The sequence below is a fragment of the Gracilinanus agilis genome, chromosome 4 (genome assembly GCF_016433145.1).
Source record: "Gracilinanus agilis isolate LMUSP501 chromosome 4, AgileGrace, whole genome shotgun sequence".
NCBI lineage: Eukaryota > Metazoa > Chordata > Mammalia > Didelphimorphia > Didelphidae > Gracilinanus > Gracilinanus agilis.
The window spans coordinates 256,620,053-256,641,946 of NC_058133.1; the positions used below are offsets into that span (position 1 = coordinate 256,620,053).

The window sequence follows — 21,894 nt, forward strand, 5'->3', positions numbered from 1 at the left end:
CGAGCGCTAACACCAACAAACTCCAGGTCTTTGTTAACAGATGTCTACGCTACATCTTGAACATCAGATGGCCTGAAAAGATCTCCAATGCTAGTCTCTGGGAAAGAACAATCCAGGATCCCATTAGTCAGGACATAAAGAAACATAAGTGGAGATGGATAGGACATATGCTACGAAAACCGGAAGACAACGTAGCCAGACAAGCATTGTGCTGGAACCCTTCAGGGAGGAGGAAAGTTGGAAGACCAAAACAGTCCTGGCGAAGATCTGCTGAAAATGAAACAAAAACAGTCAGAATGACATGGGCCCAGCTGGGGGAAGTTGCCCAGAACAGAGTCCGCTGGCATGAGATGGTTGCGGCCCTATGCTCCTAAGGAGTCAACAGGAATAATAATAAATAAATAATAATATATCTTAAACCATCAACAAGCATCATATGCAATGGGAATAAATTAGAAGCCTTTCCAATAAGATCAGGTGTGAAAGCCCATTATCACCTCTATTATTTAACATTGTTCTAGAAACACTAGCAGTAGCAATTAGAGAAGAAAAGAGTTGAAGGTATTAAAATAGGCAATGAGGAGACTAAGCTGTCACTCTTTGCAGATGATATGATGGTATACTTACAAAATCCTAGAGAATCAACTAAAAAGCTAGTAGAAATAATCAACAACTTTAGCAAAGTTGCAGGATACAAAATAAATGCACATAAATCATCAGCATTTCTATATATTTCCAACACATTAGAGCAGCAAGAGGTAGAAAGAGAAACACCATTTAAAATCACCCTAGACAATGTAAAATACTTAGGAATCTATCTACCAAAACAAATACAGGAATTATACGAACATAACTACAAAACACTTTCCAAAAAAATAAAACTAGATCTAAAAACAATTGGAAAAACATTGAGTGCTCATGGGTAGGACGAGCTAACATAATAAAAATGACCATTCTACCCAAATTAATTTACGTATTTAGTGCCATACCTATCAAACTACCAAAAACATTTTTTACTACATTAGAAAAAACTATAACAAAGTTTATTTGGAAGAACAAAAGATCAAGAATATCAAGGGAAATAATGAAAAAAAAAACATGAAGGAAAGTGGCTTAGCAGTACCAGATATTAAGCTATACTATAAAGCAGCTGTCATCAAAACAATATGGTACTGGCTAAGAGACAGAAGGGAGGATCAGTGGAATAGACTTGGGGTAAGTGATGTTAGCAAGACAGTGTATGATAAACCCAAAGAGTCCAACTTTTGGGACAAAAATCCACTATTTGACAAAAACTGCTGGGAAAATTGGAAAACAATATGGGAGAGATTAGGTTTAGATCAACATCTCACACCATACACCAAGATAAATTCAGAATGGGTGAAAGACTTGAATATAAAGAAGGAAACTGTAAGTAAATTAGGTGAACACAGAATAGTATACTTGTCAGATCTCTGGGAAAGGAAAGATTTTAAAACCAAACAAGAGTTAGAGAAAATTACAAAATGTAAAATAAATAAGTTTGATTATATTAAATTAAAAAGTTTTTGTACAAGGGAAAACAATGCAACCAAAATCAGAAGGGAAACAACAAACTGGGAAAAAATCTTTATAACAAAAAATTCTGACAGAGGTCTAATTACTCAAATATACAAGGAGTTAAATCAATTGTATAAAAAATCAAGCCATTCCCCAATTAATAAATGGGCAAGGGACATGAATAGGCAATTTTCAGATAAAGAAATCAAAAGTATCAATAAGCACATGAGAAAGTGTTCTAAATCTCTAATAATTAGAGAAATGCAAATCAAAACAACTCTGAGGTACCACCTCACACCTAGCAGATTGGCTAAAATGATAGCAGGGGAAAGTAATGAATGTTGGAGGGGATGTGGCAAAATTGGGACATTAAAGCATTGCTGGTGGAGTTGTGAACTGATCCAACCATTCTGGAGGGCAATTTGGAACTATGCCCAAAGAGAGATAAAAGAATGCCTGCCCTTTGATCCAGCCATACCATTGCTGGGATTGCGCCCCAAAGAGATCATAGATAAACAGACTTGCACAAAAATACTTATAGCCATGCTCTTTGTGGTGGCAAAAAACTGGAAAATGAGGGTATGTCCTTCAATTGGGAAATGGCTGAACAAATTGTGGTATATGTTGGTGATGGAATACTATTGTGCTCAAAGGAATAATAAACTGGAGGAATTCCATGTGAACTGGAAAGACCTCCAGGAATTGATGCAGAGTGAAAGGAGCAGAGCCAGAAGAACATTGTACACAGAGACCGATATACTATGGTAAAATCGAATGTAATGGACATCTGTACTAGCAGCAATGCAATGACCCAAGACAATTCGGAGGGATTTATGGAAAGGAACACTATCCACATTCAGAGGAAGAACTGCAGGAGTAGAAACACAGAAGAAAAACAACTGCGTGGACACTTGGGTTGATGAGAACATGATTGGGGAAGTAGACCTGAAAAGACCACACCCATGTAACTATNGTTAAGAGATTGCTTCCAGTTCTCATAGCATTTTGCCACTATCTCCTCCAGCCCATCTCACATGGCCTTTCTTACCAATGATCCCATTTCATTGTTGTTTTTTTTTCCAGCAGATTGCTCCCTTTTATTGCTCAGTAATCTTTGCTGACTGCTTTCCAGCTGCCTACAACTACTCATATCTCCCCTAGCCTCAAAAAAAGGCCCCACTTGATCTCTTCTTTCATGCTGTCTATTGTCCTATGTCTCTTTTGTAGCTCTTTGAGAAGACCTTCTATAATCAGTGTCTCCATTTCTTTTCCTTTCAATTCTTTTCTGACTTCTGGCCTCATCATTCAACTGAAAGTGCCCTCTCCAAAGTTCCTAATGATCTCTTAATTGTTAAATCTAATGGCTTTTTCTCAATCCTCAACCTTGTTCCCTTCACAGCCTTTGACAGTCAATTCACTGCCTTCCTTTGATTCTCCTTTTTCTACAGGTTTTCATTATACTGCTCTCTGGTTCTCCCTGGCTAACCATTCCTTCTCAGTTTCTGCCATTTCTTCATCCAAGTTGCACCTAACCGTGGATGCCCCTCAAGGTCCCTTTTGTTTTCTCCCTCTTGTTATTTTTCTTGATAATCTCGCCTTATTTCTATGTAGCCCAGCCTTTCCTCCTTCCAGTTTTTTTTATCTGTAACTGCCTATTGAACATCTCATATTGGATGTCCTACAGTTGTCTTAAACTCAACATGTCCAAAACAATTCATTCTTATTCTCTACTCCCAAACCTTCCCCATGATATCTTTAAATTTCTTGAAAAGAAAACAATTTCTTGTTCTATTGTTTTCTTCTATTTCTCTACATTGCTCATTTCCTGAGTCTCTGATTGTCAGACTCACATCTCAGGCCAGAGAAGAGGCAGGTCTTGTGGGTATTGGGAGTAACAGAGGCACTTTTCTTTCTTTCCTTCCTTCTTTCCTTCTTTCCTGTGTATTCAATACTGTGTATTGGCTCCAAGGCAGAAGAGTGGTATGGGCTAGGCAATGGGAGTCAAGTGACTTGCCCAGGGTCACACGGCTGGGAAGTGTCTGAGGTCAGATTTGAATTTAGGACCTCCTGTCTCTAGGCCTGGCTCTCAATCTACTGAGCTACCCAGCTGTCCCCAACAGAAGCACTTTTAGAATGGCATGTACCATCTCCTACCATGGTGGACTAAAAGAGGGAGGACCTTACCCATGGCCTCAGGGAGATACAGTCCAGAGCTCTAGCTCTTTTTACTTTTAAAATCAAAAAGTTTGGGAGGGCCAAAAAAAAGATTAATAGTAACTTTTCCCAGGACTTAACACTCATTAGAATGGAAGCTTCTGATGAGTATGAATTATTTCATTCTTTGTATCTGTATCCCCAGAAATTTAATACAGGGCTTGGCACAATGTCTTCCATCCCCACCCCATTTCTGAAACTATTCTTTCAAAAGTCATAAGTGATTAATACTGATGAACTTCTCTACTATGGAATGTGAATCAAGGAAAATTCAGCCAAACTCACTACTAGTAGATCAAGTCAAGATGTTTGTTGGTGAAAGGATACACGTAGTAGTAACACCAGGATCCTTGGTCTCCTAAATTCTGGGATACATAATATAATGGACAGATGTAGGGAAATCCTTTAGGCCAAGTTGATTCAAAGTGAATATGGGTTGGGCCTTTTTATACAATAAACAATACAAGTCAGCAGAAAAACATGAAGGAATTTACAGCATCAATTAATCACCCAATAGGGATTAAGCATTTCCTCATGACCCAACAGGGTAATTGAGCATTATGACACTTGGATTGTGTAAACATAGGAATCCTTCCTTTACTTGGTAGATCAAGGCACATGAAGAATCCAAACCCAGAAATTGTCTCTCACAGCAGAGGTAAAGGCCTCCCCCATATATACCATATCCCACCAAAAGACCAAGTCTAATTTTTTTTCCCCCTTCAGACCTTGGCTTCTCTGTAGCTTTTGTCCTGGACACTTTTTCTTCTCTTGGCTCTTCCAGACACCACATTACACTGGTTCTTATTCCTCCCCAAAAATATTTTTAAATTTTTTTCAATTATATGTAGGAATACTTTTTGACTTTTTTTTTTTTTTTTACATTTAAGAATGTAGATTGCCTCTTTTCTCTACCTTCCCTACCCCAGGTGGTGAATAGTCTGTTATACCCACTTTCATGTAATACATATTTCCGTGCTGTCAATGTCATGATAGAAGATCCTTGTCACACATTTCATAGAAATCCCATGTAGGAAATATAGAAGATGGTAGGCTTACTCCAACAGTCCCTCCTTTGGCTGTGGATGGTATTCTCATTATGAGTCCATTGTGGTTATTTTGGAGACTTGCTTTGCTGATGATAGTTTAGTCCTTCAGTTGATTGTTATTTGTTACTGTATACATTGTTCTCCTGGTTCTACTCACTTCTCTTTGCATTAATTCATGTCTTTCCAGGTTTTTCTGAACTCATCCTATTCATTATTCTTTATGGTACGATAATATTCCATTACAACTATATACCACAAATTGTTCAGTTCCCCAAGTGATGGACAACACTTCAGTCTCCTAATCTTTGCCACTACAAAATGAGCTGCCAAAAATATTTTAGTAGAGGTAAATCTTTTCCCCTTATCTCTGATCTTTGGGTACAGACCAATAATAATAACTTATTGGTATTGCTCCAACCATCTTTTTTTTTTTTTCTTGATCACGATTCTTTCTTTTTTTTTTTACCCCATACCTTCCATCTTAGAATCAATACTGAGTATTGGTTCTAAGGCAGAAGAGCAGTAAGGGTTAGGTAATGGGGGTTGTGACTTGCCCAGGGTCACCCAGCTAGGAAGTGTATGAGGCCAGATTCGAACCCAGGACCTCCCATCTCTGGACCTGACTCTCAATTCACTGAGCCACTCAGCTGCCTTCAGATCACGATTCTTTTAAGTTAGGTATTTCTCAAAATTGTCTTTGGGCTTCTTCACAACCTGCACCTCATTTACCCCAATCCTATACTTCAGGTACCACTTATATACATCCAAATCAGCCTCTTTAATCCTGCTCCCACCTATATTTCCAATGGTTCGAATACTATTGATGTCCTCCCAACATCTCCAACACTTTATTGCAAAAATTAAACTTTAGCCTTTTCCTTCCAAACACTTTGAATTCATCCCAAAGGAAGAAGCAATGAGAGTGGAAAGTTTTGGATTTAGTCAAAAGACTTCAGTTCAAAGCCCTGCCTAGCCACTTGCTACCTGTATGACACTGAGTAAGATTGTAGACTAGTAATAGCAGATAACAACTGAATTTTAGCTAGACCTTTGAGACAGGCTGGCATGGATAGAATGTTGGTCTTGCAGACAAGACTTTGTTCTCTAATCCTCTCTGACAAATACATTAAGTAACTTAACATCCCTAATACTTAAGGCTACCAATTCTAGCAGAGTTGCTAATCTGTGGAGGGAGTTTCTACACAGGGAGTTCCTTCCACCAAATCACAGGTATACAGGACCTTCCCCCTTCCTTTTATCATAGTCTTAACAGATTTACAGATGGAAGGATGTGCTGTAGATGACTGAGAGGCCCTGGTTAAATTTTTGTTCACATCTCAAAAATCTGACTAATATCAAGGTTTGCTTTATTTTGTTGTTTTGATTGTGTAGTCTTAAGTGATGGAGAATGTGATATAGATTAAATTTTAAAATATCTTCTGTAATCTTTCTTTTGTTTTTTTTCCAAGTTAAACATTTACATTTAGTTTTAAAGTCAGGTATTAAAACACTTACATACCACTGTGTAGAAGAAAATTTAGTAAGCACTGAATCCAAACTTCCTTTTATAGATAAGAAAGCTAAAGCTTGGAAAGGGCAAATGATTTGCTGCAAGTCAGTTAAGATTTGAATCTTAAGGTCTTTTATCCTCGTGTGGATAACCAATTAACAAGCATTTATTATCTGTCAGCTACTGTACTAAGGTCTGAGGTTCTAAAGACATAAATGAAACACTCCCTACCCTCAAGAAGCTTATAATCTATAAGGAGAGACAATATTTACGCATAATTTATTTTAAAACTCTAATGGATCTGCAATCCCATCAATCTGGAAATTCTCTCCACCAATGCCTATCATAACTCATCCCAGCCTGCCCATCCTTTATGACCCTTATCCATGCTCTCCCTCAAGTCCCTCACAAGGTGTAGGTGTCCATTACTCAATGTCTGGTGAATTTCTCCTGTTATCTTAAGGGTACCAGTGAAGTACAAACTATCCACTAGTTGTCCTTTGTCCTCGCCATGTGAACAGTCCATCTTCTCTTCCCATCATACAGTTCTTTGATGAAGTCTTTTACTTAATTCTTTGGATTTCCTTTTTGTTGTATTTCAACCTATTCTCACCGAACCCATGCCTCTTTGTTGCCTTTTGGTGATATTAATCTTTAATGGCAGAATATTGTTATTAAGAAGATAGGTCTTTGTGAACACTGTAATCTAGAGATTTTCATGCTCTAGCCACTTGGGTCTTTTCTGTGTGGATGGTCAAGACAGATTTTTGAGTTATTATCATTCCTCTCTCAGGCTCAGAATATTTGCTGTTTTGAGGTTCGATGCAGTTATGATGAAGCCATTTGCCAATAGCTTCATCTAGAGGACCTCAGCATCCAGAGAATTCCTCTTTAACTGGAGTCTGTGCTGAACTTTCTCCATCATAATGGCAAAAAGTTTAGCAAGCTTTTTTTTCTGTGCATAGCTTGCTTAGTTAGGATTAGGGCCTAGTTGAAATTATTCTTTTGAAATATCTTTTATCTCATGGGAGATACCTTACTGGCAAAGGATCTTTAAAGTAGTATTTTGAATTTGGGTTGTTTGGTTGGTTTTTTTTTTTTTTTTTTTTTGCTTTACTGCATCAAATTTTTTTTGTAACCAAAGAATTAAGCATAAATAAAACATTCTTATATTCTTTTTCAGTTGTCAAATGATAAAAGGTTTAGTATTGCTTATAAAACACTATCCTTACTTTCCCCTCCTTAAGGATGCCCTTGGTTCACATGCAGATGTCCCTCAAAATTATTTTGTATAGTTATATAGAACTGGTTATACTAATATAATTTTTTCCCATGCCCCCAATCCAGCTACTTTTTTTTAGTGCTGTCTCTCCTTTATAAGCATAACTGGTACTGTTACATTGGGTATAGTGATTCCACTATCCTTTAGTAAAAATGTTAAATAGCAATCTTTTTCATTTTTCTTTTTGTCCTTCCATTTTACAGAATACATATAAAACAAAAATAAGGTTAATCGTGAGGAAGCAGCAAGGTAGCACAGTGGCTAGAGTCCTGGTCTTGGAGTCTGGAAAGACCTTAGTTCCAATCCAGCCTCTATTACTTCATCCTGGGCAAGTAAGTCACTTAACCCTAATTGCCTACTCCTTACTGCTCAGTAGTACCTAACATTGATTCTAAGCTGGAAGGTAAGGGTTTAAAAAAAAAAAAAAAAGGCAAGGGAAGTAAGTGCCTCGAAGGTTTGCAGCAATGGACAGAAATGGAGATATCATGCTCTGTGTAAGAGAAGAAAGTCATTCTGGCTGGACCAGCAGGAAGATTTAAAGCTAAAAATAGATTATAAATGGTTTTCAACCTAGTGAGGTTCATGACTGAGGCGGGCTTAGTGGGCATGTTACCTAGAATTAGATAGTCCTTGTGTACTGAGGATTGCTAGGTAAAAAAATGAGGGAGATTGTACTAAATGTCTGCAAATCCCTTCCAGATCTACATCTATGATCTTTTAATCCTACTGATAGCAGCCATGGGAGTGAAGAAAAGGGGCTGTGTGTAGGAGATATTGTAGAGGTAGAATTGATAACACTTGGCAATTGATTGATCATTTGAAAGTGAGGTTGATTTATCTCTAAACCCAAGGATTGGAATTCTAACATTAAGTCCTTAAGAAAAATTCAACTTGACAAGCTCAGGTCAGAAGGAGGGCTAAGCAAGTCTTATGGAAAAGATCTGCAAAGAATATGAACCATTATATGAAAACTGCAGGGAAAAAAAGCTACCATACAATCCCAGAAATAGCTAAAAAGCACTTTACAAATGATTATCTCATTGGATTCCCATAACAACCCCGGAAGTAAGTGCTGTTGTTATCCCCACTTAAAAGATGAAGAAACTGAGCCAAACTATTTAAGTGACTTACCCAGGCTCACCCAACTAGTGTCTGAGGCACTAAAAATTTTGATTTGAACTAAAAGTCTTCCTGAATTCTGGCCTGATGCTACATTAACAAGTAGATAATTTCCAGGAGAGGTTACATCTTACTGTTCTTTGTCCTAGTCAGACCAGATCCAGAATACAATGTTTAGTTTGTGGTGTTCCATTGTCTAATGTCCAAAAGGATGAAATACATACATGGAACAATATATGATATGTTATAATATAGTATATTATTACATGCAAGCTATGTTATTATAATGTAATAAATATAATAATATACAGTTTACATGTATATAACGTTAAGACTCACAAGTCAGGAGTTTGAATTCTACCTCAAAACCAGGGCAAATCAAATTAACTTCTCTGCACCTCAGTTTCTTCACTGGAATGTGGAATAATAATAGCAACCAGCACAATGGATAGAGCCAGGCTTGGAGCAGAGAGGACCTGGGTACAAATCTGACACCACCTAGCTCTATGACCCTGGGCAAATTAATCACTTAATCCCAAATGCCTCTCTCTTGCTGCTCTTCTGTCTTAAAACTGATATTAAGATGGAAGGTATAGGTTTTAAATTATAATAGCAACTATAGCAATTACCTTACGTGGCTGTTGTGAGGCTCAAAAGAAAACAAATCATAAAGCTTTTTGCAGACCATAAAGTGCTATGCAGCAAATGCTATTCGCTATTATATGGTGAAGCAACTGGGGACTATAAATTTAGAGAAGACTCAGGGGAGACCTAAGAAAGGTTTTTAAATATTTGAAGGGCTTTCACATCAGATTAGACTTGCTTCAGATTACTTTATTTAAAGAGTTGGACAATGAAAGAGATGCAGAACTAACAAGCAACAAACTTCCCAACTTCCCTCCCACCCATTCCCCTCAAAAAAAAAAAAATCTGTTTATGAATCTCTGAAATACTGATCCCAACTTTCCCTGTTCCCAACTGCTTCCAGGATATAGGGAGAGCTCAATCCACCAACTCCCAGACCTTCCTCATCTCTCTATTTCTCTCATCTCCTCTGCCCAAGGATGGGCTAGCCCTTCAGCTTGAATGCATAGTGGAGCCCAGAGGGGTAACAGGGACAGGGGAGAACGCATCCCCCTCTGTGAAGGGAGCCGGGGAATAAAGAGTGGTGAAATGAGGGCCCCCATAACTGGGATGACTGAAGGGAGGACCTGGCACTAGGGGAAAAGGCACAGGTCCCCCAGGGAAAGAGCCAGCTGCCTCAAAATCCTCCCGGGGCGAGTTGCCATTGCTCCGTTTGCCCTTCTGACGACGGTTACAGAACCAAACCCGGACAACCTAGTAACAGAAAGGAGACATAAGTCTAAGGGAGAGAAAGAAGAGATAGGAACCATTTATGCACAGGATGCTTGGGGTAAAAGAGGATGAGTTTGAAGCTAATTGGAGATATTAAATACCTAGAGGACATTGGTCAGGATTGTGGGTGACCCCATTTCACCTTTTCCTTACTTCTTCCTTCAGTGAAAGAGAAAGATCTTGAAAAATGAATAGGGCTTAAGACAGAGCTAGGTCAGTGATTATAGACGAAACAGGTATTTGTTAGGACAGAAAAAAATGCTCAAGAGGGGGCAGCTAGGTAGCACCATAGAGCACACCAGGTTTGGAGTCTGGAGGACCCAGTTTCAAATTTGCTCTCAAGACACTTGCCAGCTACTATGTGACCCTGGGCCCCTCACTTAACTCCAATTGCCCAGGTCTTGCTGCTCTTTTGTCTTAGAATTGAAATTAAGACACAAAGCAAGGATCTGGCAAACAAATAACAAACAAACAAACAAACAAATAAATGAGCGTTGAAGAGAAAGGAAGGTATGTAAACATTGTAGAATGAGGTATAGATCCACCCAATCTTAATCCAAAGTTTTTTGGTTCTCAATATGCCCTATCTCAAAGGAACTCATTCATTTACACCAGTGATTTCCCAAAGTGGGTGCCACCACCCCCGGTGGGTGCTGCAGCGATCCAGGGGGGCAGTGATGGCCACAGGTGCATTTATCTTTCCTATTAATTGCTATTAAAATTTTTAAAAAATTAATTTCCAGGGGGATAAGTAATATTTTTTCTGGAAAAGGGGCAGTAAGCCAAAAAAGTTTGGGAACCACTGATTTAAACTATCCTTCACGTCTTCAACTATTGCCTTACAGGCCTTTTCCATTTGGATGTTCTAGGTCCCTACTATTGCCTCAAATTCATCATGTTATCTGAAGTCATCTTCTCATTTGTTGTCATTCTTTGCATCCTCTTGACCTCCCTATCCAAGTCACTAGAATTATCATGATGCTAGTTTAAAATTCAATTATCATCTTATACTTATAACTTTCTTTCTTCTCCTATATCCCAAAGTCCTGAACAATTCTTCCTTCCTTCCTTATTTTTTTAAACCCTTACCTTCTGTCTTAGAATCAATACTGTATATTGATTGACAGGCTTTGTAGAGTATCTGTGGATTCACTAAGAATGGTGGCTGGCAATGATGGAAGGCCAGGGTGGAAAGGTTCAGAAAGTTAGAAATGAGGGGAAAAGATGTTAAAGAATCAGTGAAGATGTATATGGGTATAGGATGTGGGTTTTTTTTTTTAAAGATTATTACAAAAATTAATAATATGGAAATAGGTATTGAATGATAATACATGTATAACCCAGTGGAATTGCTTGTTGGCTCTGGGAGAGGAGGGGAAATGGGAGAAAAAGAACATGAATCATTTAACTATGGAAAAATACTTAAATTAAAAAAAGAGAGAGAATCTGAAGAAAGAATGGAAAGAAGAGTCCAGAAGAGGTCAATAAAGTGGGGTAGAACATCTCCAGGTTCTCGAGGAAAGGAACACTCACATCTTTCTCAAGACCCAGCTCCTCAGCAATACTGCTGATCTGCTGCAGTGTGGGCTTAGGACACTGAAGAAACATGGTCTCCAAGTTTCCCCGAACTCCATTCTCAATGCTTGTACGCTTCCTCTTTCTGGCTTGTTGAAGGACTGTCTCAGCTTTACACAGCTGAGGTAAGAAGAAATGGACAAACAATAATTTTTTTTAAAAAGACAACATGGACTGGTGGAAGGATAAATGTTGATAGGAACAGAACTCCTACCATGGAAGAAAAGCAGTAATCATTTATATTTACTATTAGTAGCAGCAATTTGCACTGAAATAGCATTTTATTATTCTCAATTTACATAAGAGTTTTGTAAACCTTAAGGTATTATATGTGTGTTAAAAGAGAAATGGTCCACTATTCCTCTCAGGTCTATTCCACCTCCTCCACCATCCCACCCCATCCCTCATTTTTGTCCCATACCTCCTGAAGGTGGTCATTGTCATCAGCTGCTTCCAGCCATCTCTGGAGTAGAGGTCGGAGCTTACACATGTTCTTGAAGCTAAGTTGTAGTGCCTCAAATCGACAGATGGTGGTCTGGCTAAAAACCTTGCCTGGAGTTTGGGGGAGGGATAAATTGGTGCTGGGGGAAACACTATAATCCTAGGTCCCCTATATTCCACTCTAGAGACTCTGGTATCTAACTTTCCCACTTCTACTCCCTTCTTTAGACCCCAACTCCTCATTTCCCCCCATTTGTCTGTCCAGTCTCTTAATTCTTTTCAGAGATTCAGGGAGGAGGGCCTACAATCCTACAACTTCCCCCAGCCCTGTTCTCCTCCCTTCTTTAGGACCACCCAGAATCTAGCGACATCCCCCCCCCCCCCGCCCAGTCCCCCCAGAGTAGGGATGGATCCAGCAAATTCTGTCCCTGGTTACAAATGAGGCAGTGGAGAAAGCAGCCCTCTAGCTGAAATGTATAGAAAAAAGGACCCACCAAAGAGAGCACCCAAGGTGATGCCCACATCAGCCTGGGTATAACCCAGAGTGATCCTCTTCCGCTTTAGCTCCTTGGCAAATTGCTCCAGTTCCTCTGGGGAGGGGTTCTCTTGTGGCTGCTGTGAAAGGTTGAACAGGGGATTTCAGAAGAACAGAAACACTGTTTGTCTCCCCCCAAAAAGGGGGGTAGAGTGGGGTGCCTAGCTAGGTAGCTCAGTAGATCCAGGCCTGAGGATAAAAAGATATTGGGTTCAAATCTAGCCTCATAAACTTCTTGGCTCTGTAACCCTAGGCAAGGCGCTTAACCCCACTTACCTAGCCCATACAACTCTTCTACCTCAGAACTAATGCTTAGTATTGATTCTAAAATAAGAGGTTTTTTTTTTTTTTAAATGGGCAACTAGAGTGCAGAGCATAAGAGCTTGGAATCAGGAAGACTCAAACACTTACTAGCTGTGTGACCCTGGGAAAGTCATTCATAACCCTGTTTGCCTCAATTCCTCATCATAAAGCACCTCAGCTAGCATCTAATCTGTCACCAAAACCTGTTTATTCTCATTTAACATTTTATTTTAAATTTATTAATACTCTATATTTTTACAATTAATTAACAAGTTATTAATACTATATATTATTGGGAACAGAAAGCTCACTAATACATAATCTCTGTCCCTAAGAAAGATAGCTTGCTTATCTACCAAATACAAATAACTATAATTCAAAGCTGAATTTAAGTGCCATAAATACTAATGAGTCCTTGAAAATTCAGAAGATGGAGATTTTTTCCCCCAGCTTGGTTGTAGGGAAAAAAAATCAGGGAAAGGTTCAGAGGCAGATCAATGGCCCTTTCCAATCCTAGCTTTAGAGCTGGGAGGGGAACTTGGAGATCATCTAGTCCAGGGGTCGGCAAAGTATGGCTCTTTCTGCAGGAGGCATAAAGTCAATTTTTTTTCAGGCACTGTTACAGGAGTGCACACTGTGAGCACTGTATGGCTCTCACGAAATTACATTTTAAAAAATGTGGCGTTTATGGCTCTCACGGCCAAAAAGGTTGCCGACCCCTGATCTAGTCCAATCCCTCTACTGTCCCAGGCTGCATTCAACATGAAAATATGGGGAGGGGAAAATTCCAGGAAGAAGAAATAAAAAAGGTTCAAACAAACCATGGAAGTGGGGAAGTATAGGAAATGTTTGAGAATGATAAATAGTTCCATTTGGACAGAAGGGAGTAAGTGTGAGGTAAGACAAGAAAGGCAACTTTAGAGACAGTTGCACTGGAGGGGAGCAGGGAAAATTCCTTGAAGGATATTGGAGGGGAGAAGACTAGGCAAGTCTATTATCATCAGACCACAGGCTAAGGAAGGCCTATACTTGGGGCCCTGGTAGCAGAAACTGAAAGAAAGAGAATGGTAGTACCATTAACACAACTTGGGAAGTCTGTAGGTTGGAGGTAGAAAGAAAGCAGGGCAGCTAGGTGGCACAGTGGATACAATGCCAGGCCTGGACTCAGAAAGATTCATCTTGGACACTATCTGTATGACCCTGGGAAAAGTCACTTAACCCTCAATCTGGAGAAGGAAATAGCAAACCACTCCAATACCTTTGCCAAGAAAACCACAAATGCGGCCACACAAAGCAGCAGACATTAACAGGAACAGCAAAGAAAAGGATAGGCTCAGTTTTGACATGCAACAATTCAAAGTGCCATAGGGACCATGGCAGAAAAAATGTCCCAAATGGCAATTAGACTTGAAAGCAAGGTTGAAATGAGGACAGGGCTGGAGATGTAGATTTTTGAGTCCCCAAATAAGAGCTGAAAACCTGGGAGCAGATCAGTAGAATATAAAGAAGCATTTCTTTATATTTCAGATGGTGCCATTCTATTTCAGAATATAAAGAAATATAAAGAATATCTGATATGTGATGGATCACTTAGTGCAATAAGGATATGAAAGGATCGCGCTACTGCAGATATGAATAACATAGAAAATGGGTTCTAAACAATGATACATGTATAACAAAATATGGAATTGCTCGTCAGCTTTGGGAGGGGGAAGAAAAAAGGGGAAGTGATCATGAATCATGGAAATAACCATGGAAAAATATTCTGAATAATAAAAAAAAGGAAATAAAATAAAATTTCCTTTTTGGGGGGGGGGGGCGAGGCGGGGAGGTGGGGAAGAGAAGGGGAAGAATATCTTAGGCAGACAGAGATTAAATCATTTGCCCAGAGTCACACAGCCTATGTCTGGTCTTCCTGACTTCAAGCCTGGCACTCCACTACTGCCACCTAGCTGACAGGTGAGTTCAATTCAACAAATATTTATTCAGGAGATCCAAAAACAAAAAACGCTCATTAAGAAGAATGAGGAGAAAGGGCAGCAGCTAGGTGGGGCTCAAGGGATAGAGCCAGGACTAGATAGGAGGTTCTGGGTTTGTATGTAGCCCTTCCTAAGTGGGTAAATCACTTAAAACTCCATTAGTCTAACCCATGCCCTCTTCTACCTTTCAAGACAAAAGGTTAAAGTTTTTTAAAAAGAATAAGGAGAAAAGTTCATTTTGTTTGGTATTCAAGAATTACTGATGAACTTGGCAATTCTTAATTCAGTAGAATGACCAGAAGCTAGAGTTGGGGTGGAAGGGCCAGCATACAATGTGATAAATGAAGATTACTTCCTCTACTTTGTAACCATTGAGAAATCTGACAATGAATGGCCATTTTTAAGCCAGAAGAGGCTGGACAACTTAGTAGTAGAAAGGAAAAAACTAGTGGAAAGGTAGAGATTGAAAATGCCAGAGGCAATGATCCTGGAAAAGCATGAGATAGTGATCAAGTACTAAGTTTAGTGTGCCGTATCAGTCCAGAGGAAGAGGATCTCCCCTTCCTTGTCCTCTAAGACAGGAAGGTGAGAGACGGAGTAATGACAAATTTTGACCTGGGAAAAAAGAACTAAGACGCAAACTTTTCAGCCAAGTTGCAATAATATTCTTACCGATTTCCCTACTTCTTCCAAGTCTTCTTCCCATTACAATCCATCCTGCAATGCTGAGGCCAGACTAATTTTCCTAAAATAGAATCCTCATCCTTACTCCTCTACATATATATATAGGCTGCCTGCTTTCTGTATGTTATACCAAATCTTGGCTGAGCATTTAAGATCCCCCACAACCCTACTATGTATCTAATAACATTTCCCACCACTCCAGTATGCCATCTCTCTTCATACACATCCCATTAACTTTTCCTTTGACATCCTGCTCAGACTATTCCAGCAAGGATGTCTCAAAACTTCCCTCTCTCCACCACTATCCCTCCCCTTCCCCAACTTTGGCAAACAACTCTAACCTAACTCAGTAAAATCCTCTACAACTTCCTTCTCCCTCCAAAAACAGTCTCAATAAGGTTAATATAATTGTCCTCCAATTGTTTTAAATGACTAGACTTGGTCTCCAACTAAATGGCAAGTTTCTTGAGAACAGGGACCATGTCTTATGCATTTTGTCCAGTCTCCTTTCCAGTATGATTCTACCACTCAAATGAGCACCTTCCATTCTTCCCCCAGACTAATATAGCTTCTTCCTCTGAAAGTCAGTTCATCCTTCACAGTTCCTGTCAAAATAATTCACTTAATGGTCAGCTTTCATTAGGTTACTCAAAATCCTCAAGAGACTCCCCTACAGTTTATTCATTACAGCAGCCATTCCTTATCCTGGCAATCAAGGATCCCTACACAACCTACCTCTGGCCTGTAGCCTCATTTCTCCCTCAACCCTTTACATTCCAGCCAAACTGAAAATACTTTGGGTTGTTTCCTCCGTGTCTTTAATCACACTATCCCCCAGGCTCTGGAATCAATTTACCCAAACTCCTCTGCCTTCAAACTTCCCTTCTTTCAAGGCCTAACAAATTCTACCTCCTCAATTAGGCACTTCTCATTCCCTTTAAAAATTCCTGGGGGCAGCTGGGTAGCTCAGTGGATTGAGAGCCAGCCTAGAGATGGGAGGTCCTAGGTTCAAGTCTGGCCTCAGACACTTCCCAGCTGTGTGACCCTGGGCAAGTCACTTGACCCCCATTGCCTACCCTTACCACTCTTCTACCTTGTAGTCAATACACAGTATTGACTCCAAGGCAGAAGGTAAGGGTTTAAAAAAAAAAAATTCCTCACACAAGGGGCAGGTAGGTGGCAGATGGGAAGTCCTGAGTTCAAATGTGGCCTCAGAAAACTTCCTAGCTATGTGACCATGGGTCAAAGTCACTTAACCCCTATGGTCTGGCCCTGTAAAAAGCACTCTTCTGCCTTGGAACCAATATGCAGTATTGATTCTAAGATGGAAAATATTCTTTGCAGTACTTTGAATTTCCCCTTAATTTATTTTTTATTTCTTATCCATCCTGGCTTCACCTACTAATGGAGATGATTGTAAGCTCCTTGAAAGGCAAATATTGTACTTTATTTCATCTTTGTATTCCTAGTGCCTACCTTAGTAGGACATCATAAATGTTTTTTCAACATTTGCAACTTCAAGATGAACGGAACCCATAGTTGGTGATGCTATGAATGCTTGGATGGTATATTTCATTGAATCCTGAATTGAAAGTCACCTATTTCTTTCAAAGTCCCAATTCTGCAGAGAAGGAAACTGATACCCCAAAGTTAGGCAATTTGCAAAGTCACAGTGATGGTGGTAGAGCCAGGGACTCCAAAAATCCCAGGCCAGTTTTCCATCTATCATTACCTTCTAGAAACAAAAAGTCCTCTGCAACCTCTCAACTACATTTTATGTCCAGTGACAAGCCCTCTCCCCCAACAGATAGTATCCACACCATCCGCAGAGATCAGAGTTCTCCACCCAAAATAAGATACCGCACAATCCCACCCACCATTTCCAGGGAACAATACCTCAGGAGAATGGGTTCCCTATCTACCGGACCAGATAAGATGGTTAACCCTGAGGCCACAAACTGGGTTACTCCACCACCCAACCCAGACTCCCGGTCTGCAGGAGGGAAGGGGGTTGGAGGGGGACAGGGGAAGGGGATAGGGTTATGATAGGATGGTAAGAACACCCCACAATTCTTTGGGTACAAACTAAAAAGGGGTTACACAACATCAGGATGCACCTGGAAGGTGGGAGAAACTACCTAATCCAGGCTCCCTCCAACAATCCGACACTCATTCTTCCTTTCTCCCGGCTTCTATAGCTTCAGGAATCTAGTCTCAGTGACTCTTAAGACGGTGAAGTCCTATTCTGTCTACCCATTTCCCAATGTAGTACTTTGCAGGACCCTTACGTCCATGCCCGGAGCTCTTTTCCCATGTCCCAGGAGGTGGTGGGGTCTTTTCTGGCCCTTTGAGCTCAGGTGTCCCCGCGCTCCTCCTGTCCATCCCTCACCCCAAAGGTTAACCTCCTAAGCCCTTCCGTCCCCCTTCAGGGATCTCTGCATCCTACCTTTACTTACTACCAGTCTTACCTCGTCTCCGCTCTCCGCCGGTTCAATCTTGGTGACTCGCGGAGTGGCTCGGGGTTCTGGGGAGCTGCCCTCGGAAGGGCTATCTACCCCGGGTCCTGCATCACCGTCGGGGACCGCAATCTCTTGAGCAGGTTGAGCCATCACTCCCACATTGGGCTGAGGTTCACAGTAGACACCCCCTCCCCAAATATCATACATGGGGTGGTACGGGGCCATCCCCCACCCGTCGGGCCCCGGCCCTGTTCCAGCCCCACCAGGTGGGCCTTGAAAGCCGGGCCAATTCCACGTCGGTTCAGACCCCCCAGCCCCGCCACCGCCCGGGGGTGGCGAGAAGTATTCAGGAGCCAGGTGTCCGGCCATGCGGAGGTAGATAACCCCCAACCTGGGGTTTTAAGAACTGAGAGCAAAGGGGACAATTCGACCCCTCCCTCCACAATCTCACCCAGCCCGGACTTGACCCCTAGCCCCGCCCCTGCCCCGCCCCCAATGGGGGAGGGGGAGAAACTGAGGCCGGAGTGGAGACTGAAGTTAAATGAACTTCAGATTAATTCCTACACATTCATCATTCTTTCGGGTCTCCCCAATGTTTTCTTCACTTTTCTCTTCTCGATCCAGTTTCCTCTGAATTGTATCCTACTCCCACCCCCACCCCCGCCCCTCCTAGTCCAGCCTCACACACTTGTTTCTCTTTTTAAGAGATGTATTCAAACGCCCAGACTTCTTTTCTTGTGTAACCCCATCCTTCATTCAGTGACCCAAGTATCTGTCCCCCGCCTTACTCTCTCCCTCTCAGGCTCGCAGGTAAGTAGGTATCTTCTAGTTATTTAATGAATTAAATGTCTACCTACTCCCCAGTCGTGTGACTGCCTCCCCCAAATGTCACCTTCCCACAAGTACTCAAGATACTCCTCCATTCCTTTCACCCCATATCCTCTACTCAGGGACCGAGGATGGGCATCAGCCGCCTCTGGGGCTCAGACAACCTCACCCAGTTCCCCAGTTGATACCCAGGGAAAAGCTCCGTCCCCAGTCTACTTTACCCCCGCAGAGACCCAAATGTCTGACACCCCACCCCAGTTCCGCCTTCTTTACCTTCGCAGTCCAAATATCCAGCCTCTGGCTGCGGGGGAGGAGGGGGCGAATCTCCGGAGTCAGGTTCAAAGGGGCTGGCTGGGGGAGGGGGGAAGGGAGGACAATGGTTTTGGCTGGACAATCCCGATCCCCTGAGGCGGCAGCTCTAACCCTAAACAAGTGCTCAGCCCTTCAATGAGCCCTGATGGCTCCCCTGGGGCCAGCTTCCTGCCCCCCAGCTTCCACTACCCCCACACACCCAGAATCTCCCTCCAAGATACTGACACAATTGTCCAGCTCTCCCTCACTTCGGAGGCCTTGTCTCAACACCTTGTCCCCACACAGATTGTCTACCTTTTATGGTTCCTTTTGCCCTTTCTTTCCATCTCATTCATTTCAGTCAGGAGTCCTTCTCCCCGGGTTTTTAGTATACTTTTTCCACTAACAGAGCGTCCTTAGTTGTAGGCTAGGTCAGTTTAAGATTCTTCTACTTAGGGGACAAGCTGATTTGGGGTTTTTCACTTGTCAGGGCTGGTCAGGTAGGAAAGAAGTTCAAGGACCAGGGATATAGGACGCCTCATCTCTCCTTAGGGGTTCCTGACTACTTTCATCAATGCATACCAGATTTCCCCTTTCATGAAATTTCATCCAAGGTTCCTGATGTGTTTCGAAGGTGACCAGCCTTTGCTGAAGGGTCAGCTCAAAAGGAAAAGTTGAGATTTTTGGTCACTGGAAAATAGTCCCTCCGCTCCAAAAATTTCACATATGCCACTTAAAATGTAATTTCTTTGGCACAAGCCTAGGTTAACTCCCCAAGGAGAGCTCACAATATTATTAAGCCATTATGGGTCATTTACACTTTTGTGTGAATGAGCTCTGGGCCTGAAGTGGGGAAAAATGGGTGGGGGAACCACAAATTGTCAAGTCAAGGGCAATAAACTTCAAATTTTCAAGTAAAATACTTGAAATAAAATAAAAAACAAACTCATACGTCACAGACGATAAATTCATTGTTTTCCTGGGGAAGGACCTGCTTCTTTTCCACCAAAGCACTGTATTGTCAGACTGGAGTCTGTATCTTGGCTCTAGTATCTGCTTCTCCCTAGGTGTTGGGAATCCATGAATCTCCAGTCTGCTTGTTTATTTGTGTCTCCCCAGTGTCTGTCTGGGGTTACAGGTCTGCCTACGGGAACTTTTCTTGCCTAGAGGGTATCAGTCTCCTGTCGGTGTCTTCAATCTGTGTCTCCCTAGTTGTTCCTGGGTACTTGCAAACGTCTCATATCTCCTTTCACAGTGCAGAGGATCATGAATATCTCTGGACCAGAGCCAACTGAGTCTCTAGTATTTATTTCCCTGGCTGTGCAGCCCCACTTTTCCCCAGTTTTTGTATAGACACCTGGCTGTCTCCTCTGAAATCACACTCATCCATACCTGGTTATGTGGCTCTATCCCCAAATCTTACCTACTCTCTGGATGAGGCTTAGGATGCAACATGCCTTTGGAGGTTACTGGAGGAATTATGAAATTAGAGCCATATCCACCTCGATTTTCCCTCTCCTAAATTCAGCAGAAAGGGGCTACTGGAAGAATTCTGGCAGGGGAAGGAGCTGGGGCCCCTCCCTAGCCATCCTCACCCCTTTTCCCCCTCAGCCATCTAAACCCCTTTGTCATGCATCAATCCTGCAGTCTGCAGATCAGTCTTCCAGTGGAAGGAAAGGGGAGGGGGGGGTACTCCCCTGGGGTGAAGAGATCAGGTCTCAATCAAGGCCCAAACCTTCATAACAAGAGCATTCAACTACCTGTCCCCAAAAGTTCACAATAATTATAATTGATTATATAATTGATAGGACTTGGACAGAATCTTAGAATTAATCTAAACCACTTTTTACCAATAAAAAAATTAGATTGGGGGGGGAGTAGGGGGAATCTGTGTGCTAGGACTTCAAGGCTAGCAGGCTTGGGTTCTTTGCCCTATACCACCTGAACTCACAAGAATATTATGTATGCTACAATCACTTTACACATAGCTGCATTTGAGCCTCACAAAGTTTCTTTGGTAGAAAGAGCAAGCAGTATTAGCCTCAGAATAGAGACAAGGAACCTGAGGCACAGGGAAATTAATTGGCTGACCCAGTTTATAAGCCACTAGGTAGCCAGGACTCCAGATACCACACTCTCTGCTCAAATGCCATAAGCCCATGATAGACATATTTGCCTATCTCATCTATATCCAGCCTACCCCCATTTTCTGATGTCCCCAGAAGCCACCTCTCCCCATTCACCCCATAAACCCTTTTCAGATCATAATTTGTGTCTTAATTAAAATTTATGATTACCTAAATGGTTATTTTTATGGTTATGGTTAATTTACAAAATGGTGATTAAAAATCACAATACTGTATTTGGAGAAGGGAATATGGGTACCAATATTAAAGAAGGAGAGCTAGATAATTTTATGTGCTCCATTAGAATCTATACATGTCAAAATCTTTAGAGGAAAGACTCCCTCTCAAAAAAAAAGCTGAGTGAACCCCTCATACTCCCTGTTGGGGTGGATGTCCTTGTTGGTCCAAAAGGATGAGTTGTGATCCAAATTTTTGAAGTCCTCATAATGAGAGAAAAGGAGGAGTCATCCAAGTCCCTGATCTGTTGGAGGAGTATGAAGAGAATATAGTACTCTCAAGAAACACTTGCTAAAGTAATCTGTAGTCTCAGAAGTTCCTTCTCCACATATAGTTAACCTGGGGTGGAAAGGTAACCCCTTACCCC

At 41.4% G+C, this 21,894-nt stretch overlaps 1 protein-coding gene across 2 annotated transcripts; it reads right to left on the bottom strand.

Annotated features, from left to right (window-relative positions):
- Positions 1-9,790: 9,790 nt before the first annotated feature.
- On the bottom strand, positions 9,791-18,414 carry POU5F1 (POU class 5 homeobox 1). 2 transcript variants are annotated; one of them, XM_044675872.1, is made up of 5 exons: positions 18,055-18,414; positions 12,580-12,700; positions 12,066-12,196; positions 11,603-11,764; positions 9,791-10,051 (listed from the first exon to the last, which is right to left on the bottom strand). In XM_044675872.1, the coding sequence occupies exons 1-5, from the start codon at positions 18,412-18,414 to the stop codon at positions 9,791-9,793; spliced, it is 1,035 nt and encodes a 344-aa protein (XP_044531807.1). The 2 variants fall into 2 exon arrangements, with proteins under 2 accessions (XP_044531807.1, XP_044531808.1); XM_044675873.1 differs by having other exon boundaries at positions 12,580-12,675; positions 18,039-18,414.
- Positions 18,415-21,894: the final 3,480 nt, after the last annotated feature.

Bases quoted from the DNA above. Each gene is read 5' to 3' on its own strand.
- POU5F1 (XM_044675872.1), bottom strand. From the start codon at position 18,414: ATGGCCGGACACCTGGCTCCTGAATACTTCTCGCCACCCCCGGGCGGT. The intron at 12,701-18,054 runs GTAAGACTGGTA...AACCTTTCACAG, and splicing joins CGGCGGAGAGCGGAGACGAG to CAGCCACAAGAGAACCCCTC. The intron at 12,197-12,579 runs GTGGGTCCTTTT...CCCAAACTCCAG, and splicing joins CACCTTGGGTGCTCTCTTTG to GCAAGGTTTTTAGCCAGACC.